This window comes from Elephas maximus, chromosome 8 (assembly GCF_024166365.1).
Source record: "Elephas maximus indicus isolate mEleMax1 chromosome 8, mEleMax1 primary haplotype, whole genome shotgun sequence".
Taxonomy (NCBI): domain Eukaryota; kingdom Metazoa; phylum Chordata; class Mammalia; order Proboscidea; family Elephantidae; genus Elephas; species Elephas maximus.
The window spans coordinates 75,490,512-75,516,746 of NC_064826.1; the positions used below are offsets into that span (position 1 = coordinate 75,490,512).

A 26,235-nucleotide genomic window follows, 5' to 3' on the forward strand; every position below is an offset into this window, starting at 1 on the left:
ACACCTTTCTGCTCAAAAATAATTTGTAATTTGTGATTTTTCAATCACATAAACTCATCTGATGGAGATAAATTACTGCACTTCAAGATTCTAGGAATAGAAAGGCATTTATTTTTCTAAGTCAAGGCTCTCTCAGCCCTTGAAAATTATATTGTCATTCAAAGTTCTTTATTTCACAGAAGAAAAAAGCAGGGTTAGAAACAGTCCTGGAAAGGACAAAACGACACTGTGTACTTATGTTTTAAAATGTGGAGGCTGCACTTTGAAAAGGAATCCTTCTTTAATTTATTATTCCTATATGAGGGTCACACAGTCCATCTTGCAATTCTTTTCAAATAGGTCTGTGCAAAATATGTGACTGTCCCAAATACAGTACAATCTGTTCCTCATTTTTTTTTTTTTTCCATTTTGAAACCCAATTTGACTTTTATTCCTAGTAAATCTGGCATCTTCTATTCAGTAACTATTGTATGTATGCAATTAGAAAGAAAAGAGATTTGAGATTTGAATTCCTTGCAAAACCACCCAAGTAATTAGAATTGTTCTTTTACTTACAAGTCTGGCATAGTTACTCAAGCAGTTCACATACAAAAAATTTTCCCTCTTCCTCTTTCTCAAAACCCAAGGATAGTATTGCTTCATAAAAATTAAAGTAAGGACAACTTTGTTATTTTATTAAATCTAAGGTATGTGTAATCCATTTATAGCATGAAGTAGAGGACACAGAAGTTTAATTTCTAGATCAAAGTAAGGAAGTGTCCCCTTATAAAATGTCCACCCTGGAACACTATTAAGATCTGATACCACACTTCAAGGAAAGACCAACTGGAATCCATTTCAAGAAAAATAGCTAGTGTGGTCAGGCCTCTTAATCCCTGACGTAAGGGGAATTATTTAAGGGACCAAAAGGGAAGAAGAAACATATGAGAAAATACTCAAATATATTTGAAGGGTTATCATGTAGAAGATGTAAACTTGTTTTTAAAAAGCTTAGAAGGATATGCAATTATTCTAGGAAAAACAAATTATATCAATAGAAGGGGAAGCACCATAGCATAAGATTTAATAGTCTGGGCTTTTCATCAGACTGTCTAAGTTTGTTTATGGCTCAACCATTACTTTTTTATTGTATAGAAGTGCCAGCTATCTTGTCTCTCATCTCCTTACCCACACTTCTAAATTCTACTTGTGATACTGTGGCTGGGGTTCTGTAGACCAGTGGTTCTGTTTGAGTCCCCAAAATCCTTTCAGGGGATTTGCAAGGTCAAAATGATTTTCATAGCAATTTTAAGATATTATTTTTCTTTTTCGCTCTCATTCTCTTACACGTATACAGTGAAGTTTTCCAGAGACTACATATGTTATGGCAGCAGATTAAACACAGAAGCAGATATGAGTACATATGAATAGTCCTCTGTCCTCTATGAAGCCAGACATTAAAGAAATCGGTAACAGTGTAAAATAATGTCATTTTTCTCACTAATTTTTTTGTTCCCAAATAGTTATTTTTCATAAAAATATTTTTTGTTAACATGCAACAGGTTGAGTATTGTTACTTTTATAATAGTGTCTCAAATTTAATATGATAAATACCAATAAATACCACCCACATAAACAAAAGCTCTTTGAGGTCTTCAATAATTTTTAAGAGTCTAAAAAATCCCTGAGATCAAAAAGTTTGAGAAATGCTGCTGGATACTTCATTTCCCTGTTGCCAACTGGATTCTGGTTAGGTTCACAAACCAAAAAAAACAAAAACAAACTCATTGCCATGGAGTCAATTCCTACTCATAGTGACCCTATAGGACAGAGTAGAACTGCCCCATGGGCTTTACAACAAGCAGCTGGTGGATTCGAACTGCCCACCTTGTGGTAGCTCTTAACCATTGCAAGTGGAAGGCAGGAGAAAGGAGAAGGGACTTGTTCCTGCCTACCTGCCTTGTCTTCTGGTAGGCTCTCTCTAACATTTCACCCCCACATCACATGGTTCCAATAGCAATAGGCTCTAGCATCAGCATATGCCAACAAAGGCACAGGGAACTCCTTCTAGAGGGTCCAGCACAGCATATGGTGATGCCCCTCTTAAATGATCTGACTCCCTTCTCCTCCTTGAGTTCCTGTGCTACCAAAACCAGCCAGGAAGTACCCGCTCCACAGAAATCCTAGGCTTATCTGCCAGGCAGCATTCCCTCCTCAGAAGTCTGCATTCTAGCTCCAAGAGCCCTTCCTCTAAGCTTCTCAGTTTGTATTACCCCAAGCCAGGAGCTGTACATGCTTCCTGTGGTTCTAGCTCTACAATGCTCAGGGTTTTTTGTTTGCTTTTTCAATCCTCTAACCCTTTTTAACCAGTTTCTGGTTTTATATTCTCTGGTGTAATATAGTATGATTTCTGTTTCGCTGACTAGACACAGATGGAGACAATTATCAAAAGATATTACCGTATTGGGGCCCTCGTGGTGGAGTGGTTAAGTGGTTGGTGGCTAACCAGAAGGTCAGCAGTCTGAAGCTACCAGCTACTCCTGGGAAACCCTATGGGGTGGTTCTACTCTGTCCTATAGGGTCGTTATGAGTTGAAATTGACTCCACAGCAACTGGTTTATTAACGTATTATCTCTAAAAATCTACTTGTAATGAAAGCACCAACCATCTCTAAGGTGACAAAAATTTAAAGTATCTAACAGAAAAATCAAGTCTATCCTGAGCTTACAAATCTAAAAATGTGAAAGTATATTGGTAATTAGCACAGTCAATATTAATTATTATAAGTTGTCTAGACAACTGTTTTGTGACTACATTTTCATATATACTGTTACCTATATTTATTCAGTCTTTTAAAAAGACAGCACATTTCCAGCTTTGATAAAAACATCTCTTAAAAGTATTACCTTAATAAAGACTACCAAGACACTGGATGATACGTGATGGATAATAACAAATTATATTTTTCCTTAAATTTTAGCTATTATATGCCAGAGATATTTTACACGATTTACACAATCTTAGTATGAAAGTATAAATCATGGACAAAGGCAATTTTTAAGCAAATCATCTTTTGTTTTATACAGAACTAGATACTGATTTTCCATTTGAGATTTTTAACAGTATATAATTTTTTTTTTTTTAAGTAAATAATTAAGTTAACTTACCACCTGAAAGGAGAGCAGGCTTACTTTTTACCATTGGACTAGAATGAGGGAACTTGTTGCTAAATGACATGAAGAGGTGAGCTGTGAAATCGTCGGGAAGCTCAGCTTCCAGGAATGTCTTCATGAATAGCTTGAAACCTTCAAAATCTATTGTCTGGGGGGGGAAAAAAAAAGTTTTAAAACATATATTTCAAGACACAGCCAAGTGAGAAGATTTTGTACTATGTTCAAAGACATTAGCAATAAAAATAACCTCAAACAAATATTATATCCAAGTCTACAGAAGGTTAACTATTTGAGAAGTAGATTGGGCAGTCCTAGGCTAACACTGGCAATTGTGTATGTATGTCTTACCCGTGGTGTAGCAGAATAAATAGGAAGTTTCTATTTATATATTTCCCCTTCCATAGCACCTGGATGACTTTAAAAAAGTTATTCCTTGAAAGTTAGTTTCCTTCTCTGTAAATTTGAGATAACATTCCCAATCCCACAGAGCTGTGATGCTTAAATCAGGTAATTAAAATGAGCATGCCAACAAAGAGTCAAAAATGCAGCAAGCACTTAGAAAGAGAGGAATCCCCCATCTGCTCTCCTGGTTGCTAATGGTGACTATTGCTTTTGACAATTGTAAAAACTAGTTGAAATTAAAATTCCAATGAAACACAAATATTCATTGATATAAAATTCCAAAGTGAGGGTCCAAAATTTCATAAAGACTTCCAAAGGTGTCCATTTCAAGATCTGCTGAACACTTACTCATTGCAGAACTATATAAAAGTAGAAATTTATTTGTAGAGAACTGCCAGTATCCTAAGTGTCACCATGTCCACTTGGGGTAATTATGATTGATGTCACCTTCTAACTTTAAGCTTAATGAGGGAGTTTCACTGAAGCCACCTGGAGAGCTTGCTCTTTTCCTGCAGATGAGGACAGTGGGCCAGGATGTGATTCCTACCTGGGAAATTAGAAAATAAGGGTGTGAGTGCTTTGGGGTCAAAGTCAAGTGAATGGCTCTTCATTGGCCTTGCCCAACACTCCCAAGACTGTAGGGATGAAGATGCATGAGTGTTAGCTGGGGAATAGATATGGAACTTGTGTAGGAGAAGGCTGGTGGGTTTGTGCTGGGTCTTGTACAGTGAAGGTAGGTACCAGAAGACCTGAGGAAAAGAACCTAAAATAAAACCACATCTGTCCAGATTAAGAGAGTGAAAGGGAGTCCTCAAGAAACCACTAAGACACCCCATGTGCTGATGCCAGAGAGCATGATGGCAGATCATTAGGAGGTCAATTTAATCTACGTACTATTATCCCTTATACAGCTTGTTTTAGCCCTTGTGAGGTTACCAAACAGCAGCCAACAAGAGATTGTGGGGCAGAGAGTATAGACAGCTTATAAGTTTGAATCAAGCCTGTGCTGATTCAAGTTTGAGATTTTTATTAATATCCTAAATTGGACCTTCTAATTACTGAATGGAAACTGTTTGCTTCTTGAAGTGACCTCAGGGAGTCTATTACTAAAAATTGAACAGAAAATCCATGAGCTTTCAGGAACTTTCAGCCAAAGACGAGGAAAGACTACCTCTACTGATCAAAATATAAATGAGCTAGAAGAGCCAAAAATCTTTGTTTTATTTTTTGTTTATGTTATGCATCTGCTTGTTCCCGGTACTCAGATAATGAAGGAATAGTGCTTGCTCCTCTCAGTATGACTGGCTACAAATCATCCTGGGTTAGATGAGAACGAATCATCCAAGAAACATGCTCAAAGAAACCATCTAACCAGTTCCCTCACATTGTAAATACATTGTCCCAGACTGTTCCCAAACCAGATGATGTAATAAAAAGTCTGCTTAGTGTGACCAAGTAATAGTTTCCCTCACCTGATAAAACATAAGCATTTTATGAAACACTGAAAAAATAAGTTTTATCTTGCAATCATGCCCTTCCACCTATTGGCAACGATGCATAAAATTTGTAGTTTTCCTTGAGTCTCAGTGGTATGTAGTTCAGTCAGTGGTGTTGCTGTAGTAACCCTGCAAGTCTAACTATTTCAGAGCCTTATAATTTATACAAGTATATACAGTATATGTGGATCTAGAATTTGTTTCTTTAACTGTTCCACTATTTGAGACACAGTGGCAATTTCTTGTCTTAATTCATGTAAGTCTAGCTGCTACCAATCTGTAAAAGTCCATCTTTCATATTCATATTTAATATATTTTCTTAGTTGATTTCCTTTCATGGAGTTTTAAATAGAGTTGCCCGTTTCTTGGATGAAAGGTGATTCCATCACCAATCCATCTGTTGTTGTCGTTGTTGTGTTGCATAGAGTTAATTCTCACTCATAGCAACCCCATAGGACAGGGTAGAACTGTCTCATAGGGTTTCCAATGAGCAGCTGGTGGATTTGAACCACTGACCTTTTGGTTAGCAGCCCGAGGTCTTAACCACTTCACCACCAGGGCTTCATCTAGCCTTTGATAATTGAGCATTTAAATATACCTGGAATAATTCTGAGACAGTCAACTGTTACTTAGCAGCCCTAACTTCAATTGTTTCCATATAATAAAATTGCATATCACTTTATGAAATATTTCCTATAAGAAAAAAAAAAGTGTGTATCTCCAATGTTTTAGCCAAGTAATGGAAATTTATCCATACCTATACCCCCATATCTATATGCCATATCTATGTACGTATACACACACACATTACAATTATAAATAAAGTCCTGTTGGCTAATATGTATACATACTTTTTATACAGTACACTGGGTAAATGTCAGTACGGATATAAGTATGTGCTTTGGAGTCGTACGGCTCTATGGTTGAGCTTTGGCTCTGAAGTTTTGCTTGCTAGGTGATTTTAGGTAAGTTCCTTAACCTCACTAAGCCTCAGTTAACCTTTAACAGAAAATGTGGATAATAATAATATCTACCTCAGCCCACTATTTTGAGGAAAAAATTAGGTCATGCATATAAAGTTCTTTGCACTGTTCTTGGCTCTCAAAAGATGTTAATCCATGCAATAAATATTTTTAAAATAATATTACTCATCTCGAATATTTTTCTAGGAATGAAACAGTGTATAAATAAACTAAATGAAAAAAAATCAGAAATGTACAGAGTAATTAGATTAGTGTTTATTAAGGGGAAAGGTATTCTTATGTGCATATGTTATATACGTACATGTATATGTAAAATTATAAAGTTGGATGCCATTTATATATTTATTTATACACCTGAGATATAGACATAGACATGGAGTTGGTAATATTGGGCACATTTTTCTTACTTGGTAACTGAGTAACTAAGATGAAACAAAAAAATAGGTCAAAAAATGAAATTTGGCAGACTGATGTTCTTAATTTTGCTCAATTCCTGAGAGGAGAGATGAAATCATTTCCATAAAGTGTTATTTTAGAAGACAAAAAAAATCTATTTTTCCCTTGGTAATAATACTAGCTGTAAGTAGTGGAGAATGATCAATTTTATTATTGTATTACTTGAGGATAAACCTGAAGTAAAATGTGACATACAGAGATATCATTAAAGAAAGTAATTTTTTGTAGCTTAGATCATGTGTCAGTTAAGCACATGTACTGTGTATGCTTTTGTAACTAAGATAACCCCAAGCCAATGAAAAATGAAAACAAAATATTTAACTTTGTTTATTAATAGTTCCAAGACTCTGCCTAAAACGTAATCTGACATTCCGGCATCCTTAGTTTATTTTTGTTTTGTTTTGCTTATTCATTCTCAGAAGGACAATTTAGAAATTTATGTTACTGCAGTGAAAAGACTTCATTTTCTTCTGTATGTAATAAATCACCACCAAAGAATATTTAAATTCTACTAGTGGAGTGAACCACATAACTGAAAACTAAGAATAATATGAAAATGTAAAGAAGAGCCTCAGGTAGCAGAATCCCTTCCAAAAAGCAATTTGCCAAAATGAATTAAGTCAAGGTTTCAAAATATGCGGAGGAGGCCAACAGTCAAGTGACTGAATTCAAATAAATTGACAGAGAGAGTTATCTACTCTTACTGTTAGGGTTTCTTCTTGTCGTTAGGTGCGGTCGAGTCAGTTCTGACTCATAGCGATCCTATGTCAACAGAACAAAACACTGCCCAGTCCTGCACCATCCTCACAATCGTTGTGAGGGTTTCTTAGAGATGGCATATTGGAAGGGAAGTAATCCTCATTCAGTTGGATGAGGTATCGATTCTGATAGATAACACTCAACATGTATGAAGACTTATGGGGAAACAGGAGTGGATTTTATTACAAAACCATTGGAAGTTTGTGTAATGAAAATATTCATAGATATTGCAGTTAGAAGAAAGGTTATATATGGTAGAGCTTTTTCTTGTGCCCTAAACATTTTGTAGTCACCTGTTTGCTAGGCAACATACCAGATGATAAGGAGCACGATCTTTGAAGTTAGACTACGTGGATCGAGCCTTGGGTCCAACACTTTCTAGCTGTGTGACTGTGGGCAATTTATTTAAACTCAGTGTGCGTCAGTTTCCTCATCTATAAAATGAGGATAACAGTAACTACACCTTTTGGGTTGTTAGGAGGATCAAATTATTTAACATTTTTAAAGAACTAGGATGACATTCTGGCTCATAGTAAGCACTGTGTGACTAAATAAATACAAATAATATTTGTTTAAATGTTCACAATTCCACACAAAATTTAAGAATCTGCCTCAAAGTCACATTATCTTAAATTTTTTCATGTGCATTAAAAAAAAAAAATTAAATTGTTATTTTTAAAAAGCTGATAATAAAATGTGAACTTCTAGAAGAAACAAAGTGCTTGAATTGTTCAAAGTTTTCCTCTGGGTCTGCCTTTACAATATGAATATATTTTATAGTGGAGCTTTATCAAACCAAGACTGTAACTTAGTGACATAGGAAAATAACAATAAACAAAAACAAGGACGGTGGAATGAACCATTTTTGCTTGAAATCCCAATATCTCCACTTGCCACTTGAGTGATTTGGGGCAAGGAATGTACACGTTCCTACAAAACAAAACAAAAACCCTGCCTTTCCCAAGCATATTGTCTTTGCTTGATCCCGAGTCCAAAAGAACGAAGCATAACCCACCAAGAACTGCTCTGAAACAGATGCCTATGATTTAATGATGAAAATCAGGAAAATGACAAAAAACAGAAAAAAGGCCAACCAAAAGGAAAAAAAAAACGAACTTAAATCTCCTGCCAATAAAGAATACATTCCTCCCTTGTCCCTTCTTTTTTCAGCTCTCAGGAAAACTTTCTGATCTTTCTTTGGTGTTGTAGCTTTCCTTGGATAGCAAGCAAAAACAGCTTAGTTTTTTCTTCCAACAGTTTAATTTCTTCAATGTAAAGTGGTATATAATATTAACCATTCTAAATGCATTAAGTTGATGTAAACCACTTAACACAGAGTTAAGCACAGAGTAGATGCTCAATAAAAATAAGCAGTGGTTTGAGGTTCGATGGACTTTTTTTTTTTTTTAACTTTAATTTGTCCTCCTCTTCATTGGTCCAGAAAACTGGAAAGCTTTTTGCTTTCCTTTAAACTTGCAGCTTTTTGGCTCTTTAGATATTTTGTTATAATTGTTCAACATGAGACAGCATTGACAAATTACTGATTTTAGAAAGCAAACATTGAAAAACATGTATCTTAATGAAAAATAAATAAATAAAAGCATATTACAGATATAAGAAATTAAATGATTTCTACAGAATGGTGCTACCCTACTTATGGCTAAAGATTTACTGACTTCTTTCAACACCTTCTTTACCATGCTATTGGGAGCAAATCTCCTCTCTATTACATTTTTGTCATTACACCCAGCTTACATAAGGCAAAACCCAGACTTTTTATCGCCAACAGTAAGTCACTTCAGTTTGAATTCATGGAAGAATTGCTCTTCATTATCTTTCCTGTTCAACCCATACCCTTTCTTAGTAAACAATTTTAAAATCTCCCATAAAATTCTATATTCTCCAAAATATCAAAAATTTCTAATAAATCAATGATATCTCTAATCTATACATTTTAGTTTCTCATGAGTAAGTAGAAAAGTTTCCAAACTTGTCGTTGTTGTTAGGTGCGGTCAATTCAGTTCCGACCCATAGCGACCCTATGCAAACAACGGAACACTGCCCGGTCCTTCGCCATCCTTATAATCCTTGCTATGCTTGAGCTCATTGTTGCGGCCACTGTGTCAATCTACCTCATTGAGGGTCTTCTTATTTTCTGCTGACCCTGTACTTTGCCAAATATGATGTTCTTCTCCAGGGACTGATCCCTCCTGACAACACGTCCACAAACTATGTAAGACGCAGTCTCGCCATCCTTGCTTCTAAGGAGCATTCTGGTTGTGTGGTATTTTCAATATTCTTCACCAACACCACAATTCAAAGGTGTCAATTCTTCTTTGGCCTTCCTTATTCATTGCCCAGCTTTCACATGCATATGAAGAGATTGAAAATACCATGGCTTCAGTCAGGTGCACTTTAGTCTTCACGGTGACATCAATACTTTTCAACATTTTCAAGAGGTCCTTTGCAGCAGATTTGCCCATGCAAACTGGCTGTTGATTCCTTGATTGCTGCTTCCATGGCTGTTGATTGTGGATCCAAGTAAAACGAAATCCTTGACAACTTCAATCTTTTCTCCATTTATCATGATGTTACTCATTGGTCCAGTTGTGAGGATTTTTGTTTTCTTTATGTTGAGGTCCAATCCATACTGAAGGCTGTGGTCTTTGATCTTCATTAGTAAGTGCTTCAAGTCTTCTCACTTTCAGCAAACAAGGTTCTGTCATCTGCTTAACACAGTTTGTTAATGAGTCTTCCTCTAATCCTCATGCCCTGTTCTTCTTCATATAGTCCAGCTTCTTGTATTATTTGCTCAGCATACAGATTGAATAGGTATGGTGAAAGGATACAACCCTGACACACACCTTTCCTGACTTTAAACCACTCAATATCCCCTTTTTTCTGTCCAAACAACTGCCTCTTGATCTATGTGAAGGTTCCTCATGAGCACAATTAAATGTTCTGGAGTTCCCATTCTTAATGTTATCCATAATTTGCTATGATCCACACAGTTGAATGCCTTTGCATAGTCAATAAAACACAGTAAACATCCATCTGGTATCCTCTGCTTTCAGCCAGGATCCATCTGACATCAGTAATGATATTCCTGGTTTCACAACATCTTCTGAATCTGGCAGTTCTCTCTTGATATATTACTACAGCTGCTTTTGAAAATCTTTGGCAAAATCTTACCTGCCTGTGATACTAATGATATTGTTCCATAACTTCCCAGCATTTGGTTGAATCACCTGTCTTGGGAATAGGCATAAATATGGATCTCTTCCAGTAGGTTGGCCAGGTAGCTGTCCTACAAATTTCTTGCCATAGATAAGTGAGCACTTCCAGCGCTGCATCCATTTGTTGAAATACCTCAACTGGTATTCATTCCATCAATTCCTGAAGCCTCGTTTTTCACCAATGCCCTCAGTGCAGCTTGAGCCTCTTCCTTCAGTACCATCAGTTCCTGATCATACGCTACCTCCTGAAATGGTTGAATGTTGACCAATTCTTTTTGGAATAGTGACTCTGTGTATTCCTTGCATCTGTTTTTGATGCTTCTTGTGTCATTTAATATTTTCCCCATAGAATCCTTCGGTATTGCAACTCAATGCTTGAAATTTTCTTCAGTTCTTTCAGTTTGAGAAATGCCAAGCATGTTCTCCTCTTTTGGTTTCCTAACTCCAGGTCTTTACACACCTCATTATAATAGTTTGTTCTCTCAAGCCACCCTTTGAAATCTTCTGTTCAGCTCTTTTACTTCATCATTTCTTCCATTTACTTTAGCTACGTGTCATCAACAGCCATGGAAGCAGCAGTCAAGAAATCAAAAGACGCATTGCATTGGGCAAATGTGCTGCAAAGGACCTCTTCAAAGTGTTGAAGAGCAAAGATGTCACCCTGAAAACTAAGATGCGCCTGACCCAAGCTATGGTATTTTCAATCACATCATATGCATGTGAAAGCTGGACAATGAATAAGGAAGACTGAAGAAGAGTTGACGGTTTTGAATTGTGGTGTTGGCGAAGAATATTGAATATACCATGGACTGCCAAAAGAACGAACAAATCTGTCTTGGAAGAAGTGCGACCAGAATGCTCCTCAGAGGCAAGGATGGCGAGACTGCGTCTTACATACTTTGGACATGTTGTCAGGAGGGATCAGTCCCTGGAGAAGGACACCATGCTTGGCAAAGTATTGGGTCAGGAGAAAAGAGGAAGACCCTCAACGAGGTGGATTGACACAGTGGCTGCAACAATGAGCTCAAGCATAACAACGATTGTAAGGATGGTGCAGGACCGGGCAGTGTTTCATTCTGTTGTGCATACGGTCGCTATGAGTGAGAACCAACTCAACGGCACCTAACAACAACAACTTGTCATTTAAGAGCAAGTTTCAAAATCTCTTCTGACATCCATTTTGTTCTCTCCTTTCTTTACTGTCTTTTTACTGACTTCTTGCTTTTTTCATGTATGATGTCCTTGATGTCATTCCACATCTCATCTGATCTTCAGTCATTAGCGTTCAACGCATCCAATCTATTCTCTAAATTCAGGTGGGATATACTCAAGGTCATACTTTGGCTTTCATGGACTTGTTTCTAATTTTTTCAGCTTCAAGTTGAACTTGCATGTGAGCAATTGATTGTCTGTTCCACAGTTGGCCCTTGGCCTTGTTCTGATGGAGTCTTGAGCTTTTCCATTGTCTCATTCCACAGATGTAGTCGATTTGATTCCTGTGTATTCCACCTGGCAAGGTGCATGTGTATAGTCACCATTTATGTTGGTGAAAAAGGTATTTGCAATGAAGTCGTTGTTCTGGCAAAATGCTATCATGGGATTTCCAGAATCGTTTCTATCACCAAGGCCATATTTTCCAACTACGATCCGTTTTCTTTGTTTCCAACATTCACATCCCAATCACCAGTAATTATCAATGCATCCTTATTGCATGTTTCATCAATTTCAGACTACAGAAGTTGGTAAAAATCTTTAATTTCTTCATCTTTGGCCTTAGTGGTTGGTTCATAAATTCGAATAATAGTCATATTAACTGTTCTTCCTTGTAGGTGTATGGATATTATCCTACCACTAGCAGCGCTGTACTTCAGGAAAGATCTTGAAATGTTCTTCTTGACAATGAACGCAACGCCATTTCTCTTCAAGTTGTCATTCCTGGCGGCATAGTAGGCTATATGATTGCCTGATTCAAAATGGCCAATACCAGTCCATTTCAGCTTACTAGAGTCTAGGATATCAATCTTTATGCATTTCATGTCATTTTTGATGATTTCGAATTTTCCTAGATTCATACTTTGTACATTCCGTGTCTTAATTATTAATGGATGTTTGAAGCTGTTTCTTCTCATTTTGAGCTGTGCCACAACAGCAAAATGAAGGTCCCAAAAGCTTGACTCCATCCATATCCTTAAGGTTGACTCTACTTTGAGGAGGCAGCTCTTATTCAGTCGTCTTTTCAGTACCCTCCAAACTGAGGGGCTCATCCTCTGGCACTATATCAGACAATGTTCTGCTGCTACTCATAAGGTTTTCACTGGCTAAATCTTTTCAGAAATAGACTGCCAGGTCCTTCTCCCTAGGCTGTCTTAGTTTGGAATCTCAGCTAAAACCTGTTCACCATGGGTGACCCTACTGGTATTTGACTATAACATCACAGCAACAGGCAGGCAAGCCCCCACAGTACAACAAACTGACAGACACATAGGGAACAGGACTGTGAGGTAGTAAGATTTTACAATTGGGTCAGGGAATCTACTAATTATTTTTAGGACTTAAGAATTCTCTTGGGGTAAAGCACATATGTCTATCAATTTGTAAAATATAATTACTGGATTGATTCTGTTTGATAGCACAGATCATCTTGACCACTTCAGTTTCTCCCACAGGAACAAACACAGTACTAGTGTGTGTGTATATATATATATATATATATATATGTGATGTGTGCAGTAAATGCATTTCAGAAGCAAATAAATAGCTTCTTTTTGTTCCAAACACTTTTCTCTCTTCCCTTGTTTCTCTCTCACTGGTGGGTGTTTTAATTTCAACCTCCTCCTCAAAGCCTCCACTTTCTAATTTTAATTTTTAGTCAGTGATATTCTCTATTATTCCTAAATGGAAATATGATGTTAGAAATTTGATTAAAATGCCAGTAGTATATACTGGAAATAATGTCTAAATGTTACTATGTTTGAGGAACTTTATTATGTTACATGTGTAGCATCATATAAACCTCACAATAACCCAGTGAGCAGATGTTATTATTATTCTTCTTTTAAAGATGAGAAAGCTGATACTCACAGGAGTTAATGACCCAAAGTCAAAAGCTCCTACTTAGCACCTAGCACCTATTTCTTATTTCATATCCACCATGTTATAGTGAATAAAACTGTCATGTCACAGAAAGATTTTCGAAATATTCACATGTGACATAAGATACTTTGGCACTGGTTTATCAGTGTCATATGTATTGACTGGTATATCAATAAGCCTGCCATTTCAGAAAAAGGAATAAACAGAAAATAAAGTTTGAAAATTGAAAAAGTAATGGTTTAACTATATACTTTGTTACCCAAGCTTGAAACCTCTGAGTTGATAATTTTTGTTGTCTGCTTTGTCACTCAAAGTATAACTTATCACTTTTGATAGTATATCTGAAATGTGTTCCAAATCTTTCCCAGCCTCCATTATAATTCCCACTGCGATTCCAGTTTTTATCACTTGATCGACTGCTTCTATCAACTCCTAACTGGTGTTCTCTTCTACTCAAGTCTATTGTCCACATTGCCTTTTGAGGTATTTTCATAAATGGAATATTTAATTTGTTCATCTTAAAATAGTATCCAAGATTTCCTTGTGCCCATAAATAAAACTTAAAATCCTTAGACATTCTAGGCCTTTCAGCCAAAATCTCCAGATTTTATTTTCCTGTTTTGATCCCTTAGTGTCTTGCATTCTAAGAGGCTATTACTGATGATGACAACAATAGAAAAAATCCTAAAAGTAAAGCTGAGGTGTGACAGTTCACTGTTTGTTTTTCCTGCCATTAAAAAAGTACAAAAAGGTCACCTAAAGACCCCAGCATCACTTTATTATCCCACTAGGCTTGTAACTTCTATCTTAATTATTTAATGCTATTAAAAAAATGAAAGGATAAACAATCTCTAAGTAATACTTAAATATCACCCTCCAAGTTGGCTACTATTGTTGAACTAAGAAGAGTTCATTGTTTATTTCCAAATATATTTAAACAAAAATTTTAAACTAATTTGTAGGGAAAGCCATTTGAATTGATTGGTATGATTAATTTTATATACCCTAAATATTTACTGGAGTCCCTGGGTGGTTCAAAGAGTTAATGTGCTTGGCTGCTAACCAAAAGTTGGAGCATCAAGTCTACCCAGAGGCACCTCAGAAGACAGGCCTGGTGATCTACTTCCAAAAATACATTCACTGAAAACCCAATGGAATATAGTTCTATTCTGACACACATGAGGTCACCATAAAGTCAAAATCAACTCAACAGCAACCGGTTGATTATTAAGTATTTACCTATTTCTTATTTCTGTATGTTTATGTCAGCAGATTAGGGGAGGAAGAGATCGATGGTGACAGGAATCACCTAGCCATTCAAAGTGCTAAGCTAAGCTCACAGTATGGGATAAGATGTTGCATACTGTTCACTCCCAAAATCTAAATGTTTTCTTAGATAGAACATTCTTGTAAATGCTGTAGTATGATCCTCAGTGTGCTATTAGAAATCTGCAAGAATACATTCAATCTGATTTGTTTAAATATTATGATGTGGCTAAATAATTAATCTTATAAATAGCTACATAAATACCTTCTCACATTGTTGACCTTGGTTCCATTCTATATTACAGTAATTCTGAGTATCAAGAAAAACAAACCATAGGTACATATTTAAATGAAATATGGTATGTATCCAAAGAATATCAATCAATATCAAAGCAATAGCACTGAATTGTAGTAGCCTTGTTATTATCCAGTCTGTGATATGTTTTCAATACTGTGTTCTGGTTGTAGGTTTGATATGAAAAGGAAGATTACTGAAATTGTATTGATGGCAATAGAGACGAGAAGCAGAAATGTTGGTAAACATGTTGCTTTCATTCCTTGCTACCTAATTTTCCCAGCACTATGCAATTGTGGGAGGTGCAGCAAAGAAAACGGACATAACAATTTTACTTCTAGGACAACACTTTAGATTGCAGCCATTCTTGAAAGAGGGAGCAAATCACATGTTATGCTCTCCACTCAGGCCAGATGGCGGAAGGAAATTATATTAGGGTGGGAAAATACATCAGAATTATACGTCATTATTTTAAAGATGAGAAAAGTGAGGCCTTGAGAAAACTAAGGTTAAAGGACTGATTGGGAACATATCCCAGATATCCTGACAACTAGCCTAGAAGGTATTTTCCCCCCATTCCAAACATTATTTCTCCACTTCCACCTTTCGTTTATGCTCCACTTTGTACGGAATCACGTTAATCACTAAAGTGAGACCAACATAGTCAGTGACTCTAAACATTAATGGAATACCTACCATGGGCCAGACACAGTACTAATCATTTTACAGACTCTTAGTATTTAGCCTTTCAACAACCCAATGAAAGGCTGACACTCTTCTCTTTTTTACAGGTGAGCAAACTGAGATTAGGAGAAATTATGTGACTTGTCCTAAATCTGCTAATAAGTGGCAGATTTGAGATGTGAGCTCAGTTCCATTGGACTCCTAAAATCTGTTATAATTTCCAGATGCTTTCTTCACTGGGAAAGACTGAATTAAATTCTGGAAGGATAATTATAGCTTACAGTAAAGTGGTGTTTATGTCATTAATAAGAATTATATTAGTGTCAATAATACCTGCTAAACCCCCAAAAAATACCTGCTAAAGACATTTAAAATATTACATTAGGGAGCAATATTGCATAATGTAGGTTCTGAATTCCCAGGTTCCTTGTTAAGTGTCTTGAGCAATTCACTTGTCTGAATGTAAAGGCTATACACATTAACAGAAAACTGTACTATAGAGTACCAAGAACAAAGTTAAGGGAAGTCTATGGAGCTAAAAATAGTAGCTCAGTCTTGGGCCAGGAGTCCTCTACTGAAAGGCAACATGGACAGAGAAAATGCTACACTCAGAGGACACAGACAAATGAGCACACAGCAAGCAATAACATGTGCATGCCCTCATTTTTTCGACCTCTCTCTGTCCTTATTTTTCCCTGGTCTTGCTATTCTGCAACTGCAATTGCTTGCCTAAACAACTGTTTATGGAACAAAGACTGGGAAAACAAAAGGAAGAAAGATATTCATTCTGTTGACCCCAAGAAAAGCCAAGGCTATTTTTGACAAATGTTTTCAGACAGTCTCTAGTGGAGATTCAGAATGTGCAGAAGGGTGTGCTTGCTGACCAAGGACTGCTCAACAAATGCCCTTTGATGACTAAAAGCTAAAAATATAAACTTATACCAGCAATCACTCATTCTGAGGGGTAGGCTCCTAAGTGCCATAAAGCCCATGTAGTTTGTCTCTGGGGAGCTAATAGACTTCCATAAAGGTCACGGATGAGATCAAGGAAAGGTCATCCTCTGAACTGGAAGCTTGTAAAAGTCATCACAATCCATGAGTTGCCGTTTCAGTAGTGCTCCATCTTAGGAGATTCTAATATGTTTCTGATAGGATCTTCATCTAAATCAGCCAAGATAATTCTAACGCAATCGATTGTACTGTAGCTTCAGGACATGGAAGTACAGTGTTTATTGTCATTTTAAAACCAAAGGGGAACTTGAGAATAAGAAGTAGCTAGAACATATCCAGTATTGTCCAAGGAAGACAATACCGTGGTTTTAGACAACTCATGCATTTGTGTTAAAAAAAAAAAAAAATCCTAAAGTGGTGAAGGTGCTTAACACAGCTACTCTAGAGCGATAGAAATATCTATTGAGAGTAGCCAAAAATGTGTTGTTTTCTACACACCTAACCAAGCTATTTATGTAAAACTTAGTTTATAAACTGGCATGTACTAGGAGAGAGTAGCTGATGGCTATTCTTCTCCTTGAGAGGGCAAAATCAAGGCCTTTTCAGGTTTTGGTTCCCCCACAGGTCTAGTAATTTTGTATACTGTAATATGGGATAGACTCTACCCCCTCCAAAAAATAGCTTTATGAATTGCATTTTACATGCAATTTTTAAACCTCCCATTATAATTGATAAATTGAGACTACAAATTAGAATTGATTTTAGTAGTCCTGATTACGTCTTAGTAAAATTAGACCATTAAATTCCAGAGTCTACAAAGCCTACACTCTGGATACTCTTTGATTTCACTAAGGTATTCTCTCTTCCATTTGAGACCTTGTCTGACTGAGCTAGTAGTAATTCTCTCTTTTTGAACAAATTTTCAATTGTACCTGAACTCAATTATAACTTAATGAGTATTATAGGTAACCTGACATACTATATGAATCTAATTGATACATAAGTATAACTCCCAGAAATGAATGACAAATTCATAGTTCACATCAGAAAAAGAAGAAAAGGCAGATTTTAATAGAAAAGAAAATGTCTTACTTGGTTAAGAATGTCTTGTTTCTGTGCATGCAAGGAAAGAAAGAATACATGTGTTAATGGAAGATAAGTATATTCATTATCTCATACTCCTGATAAGATAATTAAAATTTCAAGTTTACAGATTGATTTTAAAGCAGATTCTAGACTTGTGGTTCTCCAACTGTGGTTCTGTACCAGGAGCATCAGCATCAACTGGAAACTGATAGCAGTGAAATTCTTGAGCCCAACCTCAGAGCTAGTGAATCAGGAACCCAGGGTGGGGCGGCAATCTGTTTCACCAGCCCTCCAGAAGACTCTGGTGCACGCTAGAATGTGACAGCCATTGCCTAGGTCAATCTTTGCCTATAATAAGCAAATAGTTTTAACTGACATGAAATAAAAATAATGAATAACACATACGGTATGATCAAAAACTTTCAGAGAGAATTATGAAAATATAACAGTGTTTATAAAGGTATATTAGAATATGAATACTTATTCCCCACTCTGGGTGTTTCACTCCGTTAGAATAACACACCTAGCCCTCTTCTCTTTCCATGCCTTTAAAGATATACACATATACATACATCGTTATTAGTGAACTAAGGAATCTAAGGAAATATATATATATATGGCCAAATATATATATGGTTATCTTTAGGGAGAAAGAACAGGTTTTATCTCTGTGTATATATTAAATAACATGCATTTTTCAAATATGGCTGAGAATATAAATATTAGTGACATTTTTGGGTCTACAGCAACTCAGTAAATTTGTCATCTTTAATTAGGATATATAATAAGTCCTCATTAATAGTCTTGATTTATCAATTTATAATGGGAGGTTTAAAAATTGCATGTAAAATATAATTCATAAAGTTATTTTTTGGAGGTACGGAGTCTAAAGAATTGTGTTCCATATCCCAGTACACAAAATTATTAGATCTGTTGGGGAATCATTATTTGATTTCTTCTTCTTTCTTTTGTTGTCACTGGAACAATTTTTGTTATTATTGGAAGTCTGGAACAAAAACATATATGCATGCAAGGCCAAACTAATTTTTTTCTCATATTTCCAAATTCCAATATTCTCATAATATCATTTATATCTGAGATGTCCTGACTATATTTTATTTTGAAACCTCTTACTAAGATCAAATCCCTACTACAAACTAGCTGTAATCATAATTTTAACTTTATATTGTTCCCATAAGATTAGGTGGAGACTAAGAAATATCTTACCTTGCTTGGTATGAGCCTAATAAATTATGTACTTGGATATGCAACACTCGTTTCACAAGCAATGCCATCCAACGTGCTGAAATACTTTCCCCTTCCTTTGTTTAGTCCTGTTTCCCAAGGCCTTCGCTCTCACTTTATGGCCTAGTCAGTGAAGTGAAAGGAAAGGGCATCAGGCTTAAACTAAGCTCACAGATAACTAGGTTTTAATGTGGTTATTGTCACAAGTCTAGCTGGTTAACCTTGGGAAATTCCTTTTACTTTTTTTTTTAACTTAAAAACTTTATAATTTTATTAATTTAGGAATAACAAGGCATTTTTTCAGATTTTTATTCTTAGAGATTCCTTATGGTCAGTTGTTTTGATTTATATTTTGTGACTCTATTACTCATATCCTCAAAGAATAATTACTAGATTATCTTTAAAAGATGGGAATAAAAATAAAAGATTCATACTGATTGCATTTAATATTTCTTCTCTTTCAAAATAGACCTTCACTGGGCTTACTTTTTATACACAGCACTTTTAAAATGCACTAATTCAACTGAATTAAAAGGAAGATAATTAATGCATCTACCATTTAAGCAGCTTGCCTTGTAATGGGAGAAGCAACTTAAGCTATATTTAGGTTGTGATATTTAGGTTGTTCTCTCTTTGCAAATTGATTTTATATATCTGATACAAGCCATCTTCGGCTTAGAAAACAAGGGATTAATTATTCATCCTAAAGGCAGGCTGGATTAATCACTTTTCTAGATTTTCCTGTGTCAGTGAGCATCTATCAGCAATTATTCACGCTAAACAATTTTGGGTGTAACTTGACCAGTCAACAGACCATGGTAACTTCATTTTTAAATTGATATGAATTTTTCATACTCTTCGATTAACTTTTTATAAACTGAAGGATGTCATGCGTCAGAAAGAATCTCAAGGGCTTAAGGATTGCTTCCTCAGCATTGGAAATTCCTAATTATTTCCTATGACTACTAGTTTTTCAAATAGTCACATCAACTTTAAAATTTTCTTCTGAATAATAAATTCCAACCAGTGTTAAGATTACAGCATGATTTCACTCTCAAGTTAGAGTTATATTTAGGTCACTATATGATCCAGCTTTTTGTTTTTCAACTCTTATATTTTCAGCTCTTATATTAATAATGCATTTCACCAGCAGATCTCTGTGTCTCTGGAGTGGCATTTCATTATTGAAAATGCTGACATCACATGTGTGTTTAACAATGAATCCAGTAATTATGTCAATAAATCTAGTATACGGTGACTGATAATTCTCATCAAAAATACAGTATCAGTAAGATTAAATCCTGAGAGTTGTTTAAATAAGAAATAATTGGAAGAAAAAGGCTACTTTGTAAACAAGATCATGTTTCAACTGAACTTCTAGCCAGCAGCTATCTTAAGGGAAAAAAAAATAAAAGCACTTATCTCTGTGTATATATTAGATAACATGCATGTTTTCAAAAGTGGTTGGAAATATAAATACTAATGAACTTTTTTGGGTCTACAGCAGACCAGTAAAGTTGTCATCTTTACTTTTCCCATTCTGCTTTCTTGAACTTTAAGGTTTTTAGTTGTCCAAGTTTATCTGTCAACATTTTTTTTTTTTTCTCATTCTATAGCATCTGGTAAAATATAACTTGTGGAAAAAGTAAGCCAGACATTTGCTTTTTACTTGACATAAGAAAATCGGAATGACTTTCAACTTTCTTTATTTTTCCTGTCAGTTACAGGTACTAAAGATTAATTTTGTTTCTTAAAAAGAAAATAATTCTTAGTAAGGTTGAAGAGATTGAAAATGTACAGTACTTTATTAGCAGAACAGAATAAGAAAATATGCAAAATATCTAACTACGAGAAATACTGAGAAAAAACTAGAGAATAATACAGAAGTTATGAGGTTGGAATTTACAGAGTGGCTTGTGACAAACTATTCTATAAATCACAGAGAAGTACAATATTAAAGGATAACTTCAACTGTACTCTTGGAGACATGCAAAAACAAAACAATGATAACAAAAAACAAATCACATTTTAGTCAGCAAACAAATCTCTCTAGATGGACATCAAGGCAAAAGGGTCTTTTGATAGTTTGTTTTAACTTCCACATAACCCAAGTATCACTTGGTGAAGTTGTAAATGAACTCACAGTAATGATGATCAAACATTTACTATATAACATCTCTCAGCTAACATTAAACTGAGGGCTATTTAACAAATACTTAGGGAAGAAATAACGTTCATGCAAGCATGGTGTTCCAGAACAATTGACGGGACATGCAGTGTTTATAAGGAAAGAATCCCAAGTACTCAGAAGCTCACTAGTTACATGTTAAGCACAAAATAGGGGTAGAAAATCCTCTGGTTTTGTCCAAGTTGGCTTCCTAAGGCAAGAGACTTATATCTACTACCAGAGCTTCCTTTTGTCAAGAGAATAACTCAGTAAGGAGTAACTCTTCTCCCCATACTCTTATCCATTTAGAGTTAAATTTTGTAAGTCATAGGGTCATAGACACATTTCCTCATCTCCGTCTATTCCCATTTCCTGTTTTCTAGAAAAAGAAAAACCTAACACTATGCTGTAAATGATTTTTTTCTCTTTCAAGCATGCAATAGAGAAATGTTATTCTCATTACCAAAACACTGTTGGATGAAATATGTGGTACTTTCACCTTTCTTCCAGAATAGCATTTAACCAGAAATTTCATTTTGTTTGTATTATGTTATAGCATATGTATGTTTGTATGTATATGTATGCACACATATGCATTGCATATAACACACACATATATATATTTTGTACTCGTTATGTAAGAAATTTCCACATATCAAAGCAGATATAATGAAACTGATATTTAAAAAAAAAAAAAAAAAGTTTTACCCCTTCAGGATTATACTTTGCAAGCACACCATTACCATGGAATTCTTCAAGAACATCCTTTAATTTCTTTGTAGAATCTATAAGAAATAGAAAACACAAAAAATATTTATTTACGTGTATTGAGGCTATGCAGCCCAGCCTAGAAACAAAAGAACTCTTAGAACATATATAAGCATCAGTAGAAATTCAATCTAGATATCAACATATAAAATGTGATTTACTACTTTTGAAAGGTTATTTCATTGTAGAAGACAGTCACAAAGAAGATAAAATTAAATAAAAGAAAAGCAAAGAAAAAAAGCATGTTTTGCCAAAGGCATTGCCCAAGAATGGGGCCACTGACTATGTATTTATGAATGAATGTACTTGTTCATTCATAAATACATAAGTAATGTATTTTCTTCTTTATTCTGAGAATATGACATGAAAATGAATAAGTTTTAGTTCAAAAACAGAAAAAAATCACAGACATACTTTGTTGAACTTTACCATTTACAGAATGCATTTTTCATATATCACTGCATTAATTTATAACATCCCAGCCTGATAAATAAGAAAAATTAAATGTGCAGCTAAGCCTCAATAGTGAATTTATTCAAAGGCCAGCTATGGATTTGAGCATTTTGCAGATATTTTCAGGGAGACTTTTTTAAATATTCAGGAAGCTTACCACTAAAGCTAACTTAAATTTGAAGCCAATTCTAATTCCTGCCTTTAACAAAAATTAATTTTTTCAGTCCTTAGTTCAAATAGCATTCACATTTTACCATATATTTATTTAATTTATTGGTGAACAACTTTCTCTGCTCCACCAACCTCTACTTCAGGCATGCTTCACCTGTGCATCCCCTACGGGCCAAGCAGTTTCATATTTTATATGTTAAATACATATACAGTAAATATTCCTATCCTGTCTGTTCAGTATGTTTCTCAGATATCAAAGCAATACATGTGATATATTTTCAAAGTAGAACATGTTCTAGCATTTCTTATAGTGTTCCTAAGAAAAATATTTATGAAATAAAAGCTCAATAATCAAATTGAATTTTGGAAACCCTGCATACAATAGCTCCCTCCTGAAGACTCAAAATTCATTAAAGGCTATAAGAAGTCTTGACAGAAAGCAATCTATGTAGATTAAACTCTACATTCACTAAACTTAGTTGAATATGAAATTATTTTTTGTATTCTAATAACTATTATAATTCTAAGGCTCTCCTACTATTTGCCAAGAATTATATTAAAACCAAAAACACCAAATCCATTGCCGCCGAGTTAATTCCAACTCATAGTGATCCTATAAGACAGGGTAGAACTGCTCCATAGGGTTTCCAAGACCAACTGGTGGATTTGAAAGGCCAACCTTTTGGTTAGCATCCAAACACTTAACTGCTGTGCCACCAGGGCTCCAAGAACTACGTTAGGTCCCAGAAATTCAAATATAAATTAGAGAGACAGCATCCAAGTCCTTATATTTTGCAGGAGGAGGGCTGACAATGAACAAGTTAACAAAAAATAAATAAATAAAATAATTAAGATTGTTATAGGTTCTATTATGGAAATAACCAGATGATGAGGTAAGGAGTACATATAAATAAAATGGTCATGGAAAGCCTATTTGAACAGATAACATTGGAACAGAGAAGGAATTTGGGAATGTTTATGAGGAAATGATTATAATAAATAACCATGAAATTCAAGCTGGTGAGCATAGAGGTAGGAGGTAGGGTATAGGTATAGAGCTAATGGTAGTATCAGATGACTGGAGGTCATGGACTGAAATTAAAATAGCTGCTGTTGGTGAACTAGAGGAGGAGTTGGTACGTTTCTGTAAAGGATCAGATAGCAAATATCTTAGGCTTTGCAAGCTAGATAGTCTCTACTGCATCTATTCAACTCTGCCATTGCAGTAGGAGGGCAGGCATATTAATGGGTGTGGGTTCCAGTAATATTATTTACAATAACACATGGCAGGCCAGGGTTGGCCCATGGGCCATAGTGTGTGGACCCAAGTATTAGAGTAATTAAATTATTCATCAGAGAATACCATGTTCGAAACTCCCTTCATTCACAGGTGTTCATTTACTTGTGTGCTAGAAAAGAAGGAATGTAGTGAATAAAATATTTAAAGAAATTACCAGAAGATATAGAAGAAAACTTTTCACATGGCAGTAGTACCTTAAGACTAAGCCATAGAACATAGCTGCTAAATTTAAAGTTAGATAAACAGAATCCCTATTTTTCTGGTTGTTTCAGGCAGAAGGGTAAATCTAATCTATAATACTCCATCCTTACCAGGAGGAAAACTCTCCTGTATATATTGTAAAACCATATATTTCTCACTAATCTTTTTTTTTTTCTATTCCATTTTTTAAATTATTTCCATAAGTCTAATTACTATCATTGTGATGGTTCCACTTTCTACCTATTTTAATTGAATGTGTATATAATTGTAGTCCTGTTATGATCAAGTAGATTTTTTTTTTTTTTAATTTAACTTAGTTTCTTTCCATCCCAGGAATTTTTTTTTTTTTTTAAATTGAATTCTTTGTTTAGGGGTGTGTGCGTGTGTGTGTGTGTATAGATAGAAAGATAGATAGGTAGATGGACATAGATACATAATATTTTCCAATTCTAAAAAAACACAAAACTAATTTACAAATGAGCTTTTGAAACAACCTGGGGGTGAGGAGAACTTTCTCTTAGATGATGGTAAAGTCCATAAGGAGTACATTTTATGAATTATAGTACAGTTTCCCTTGAAATGTACAAATCCCTTCTTTTACATTGTAAATTCGATGGGTTTTGTGTATTTTTTTATTGAGATAAAATTCACATAATATAAAATTTTACCACGTTAACTGTTACAAACAGTTCACTGGTTTTCACTATATTCAGAGATGTGTAACCATCACTACTAATCCCAGAACATTTTCATCACTTCCAAAAGAAACTTTCACATCCATTAAGTCGTCACTCCTCATTCTCTCCTCACTGCCTCCCCTCAACTTCTGGCAATCATTAATCTACTTTCTCTCTGTATGGATTCACCTATCCTAGGCATTTCACATAAATGGAATCATATAATATGTGACCTTTTATGTCTGGCTTCTTTCACTTAGCATTAATGTTTTCCAGTTTCTCTATGTTGTAGCATCATTTATAGCGGAGTAATATTCTGTTGTATGAATATACCACATTTTGTTTATCTGTTTGTCAGCTGATGGGCGTATGGGTCACCTCCACACATTGGCTATTATGAAAATGCTGCTATGAACATTCATGCACAAGTTTTTGTGTAAACATATGTTTTCAATATTCTTACCTCGGAGTGGAATTGCTGGTTCATAGGATAACTTTATTTTAATGTTTTAGGGATCTGCCAAACTGATTTATACAGTGGCTGCATCATTTTACATTCTTACCAGCAATGTGGGAGGGTGAAAATATCTCTTCATCCTTGACAACACTTGTTATTTTATTTTGTTTGTTTGTTCATTTGTTTTTATTATAACCTTCCTAGTGGAAGGAGGAAACTCTGGTGGCATAGTGGTTACGTGCTACGGCTGCTAACCAAAAGGTTGGCAGAATCCATCAGGCACTCCTTGGAAACTCTGTGGGGCAGTTCTACTCTGTCCTATAGGGTCGGAAGTGGTTTTGATTTGCATTTCCCTAATGACTAATGAACTTAAGCATTGTTTCATGTGCTTATTGGCCATTTGCATATTTTCATTAGAGAAGTGTCTATTTAAATCCTTTGCTCATTTTCTTAAAAATTGGGTTGAGACTGCGTTTGCTTGAAGTCTGTGTAATTTCCTGTGTATTTCGTTTTTGGTATATACTTTGCTAGCACTTTCCATCTGTGATAAGAGCTAATTTGTCATATAGGAGCCCTGGTGGCGCAGTAGTTAAGAGATCAGCTGCTAACCAAAGGTTGGTAGTTCAAATCCGCCAGCCACTCCTTGGAAATCCTATGGGGTAGGTCTACTCTGTCCTATAGGATCACTATAAGTCAGAATGGATTCAAGGCAACAGTTTGGGTTTTTGGGTTTTTTTTTTTTTTTTTGGTATGTTCTCTGTTGGATTGCTTGTTGCCCTACCAAAAAACAAACAAACAAACAAACCCACTGCCATGGAGTCGATTCCGACTCATAGCGACCCTATAGGACAGAGAACTGCCCCATAGGGTTTCCAAGAAGCACCTAGGGGATTCGAGCGACCTCGTTAACAGCTGTAGCTTTTAACCACTATGCCAC

The 26,235-nt window shown here is 35.4% G+C and overlaps 1 protein-coding gene across 11 annotated transcripts in view; it reads right to left on the reverse strand.

Annotated features, from left to right (window-relative positions):
- Positions 1–26,235, reverse strand: part of DGKB (diacylglycerol kinase beta) — a 795,246-nt gene that overhangs the window by 594,877 nt on the left and 174,134 nt on the right. For 6 of the 11 annotated variants that reach the window (XR_007518417.1, XM_049893502.1, XM_049893510.1 and 3 more), the window contains exons 3-5: positions 21,980–22,056; positions 17,866–17,886; positions 3,147–3,300 (exon numbers count right to left, since the gene is read on the reverse strand). Coding sequence is in view for 10 of the 11 variants with exons in the window: in XM_049893502.1 (XP_049749459.1) it covers positions 3,147–3,300; positions 17,866–17,886; positions 21,980–22,056 (252 nt within the window). In the remaining variant the exon portion in view is untranslated. The remainder of the gene's footprint in view (positions 1–3,146; positions 3,301–17,865; positions 17,887–21,979; positions 22,057–26,235) is intronic. The other 5 variants (XM_049893507.1, XM_049893511.1, XM_049893509.1 and 2 more) reach the window with 2 other exon arrangements.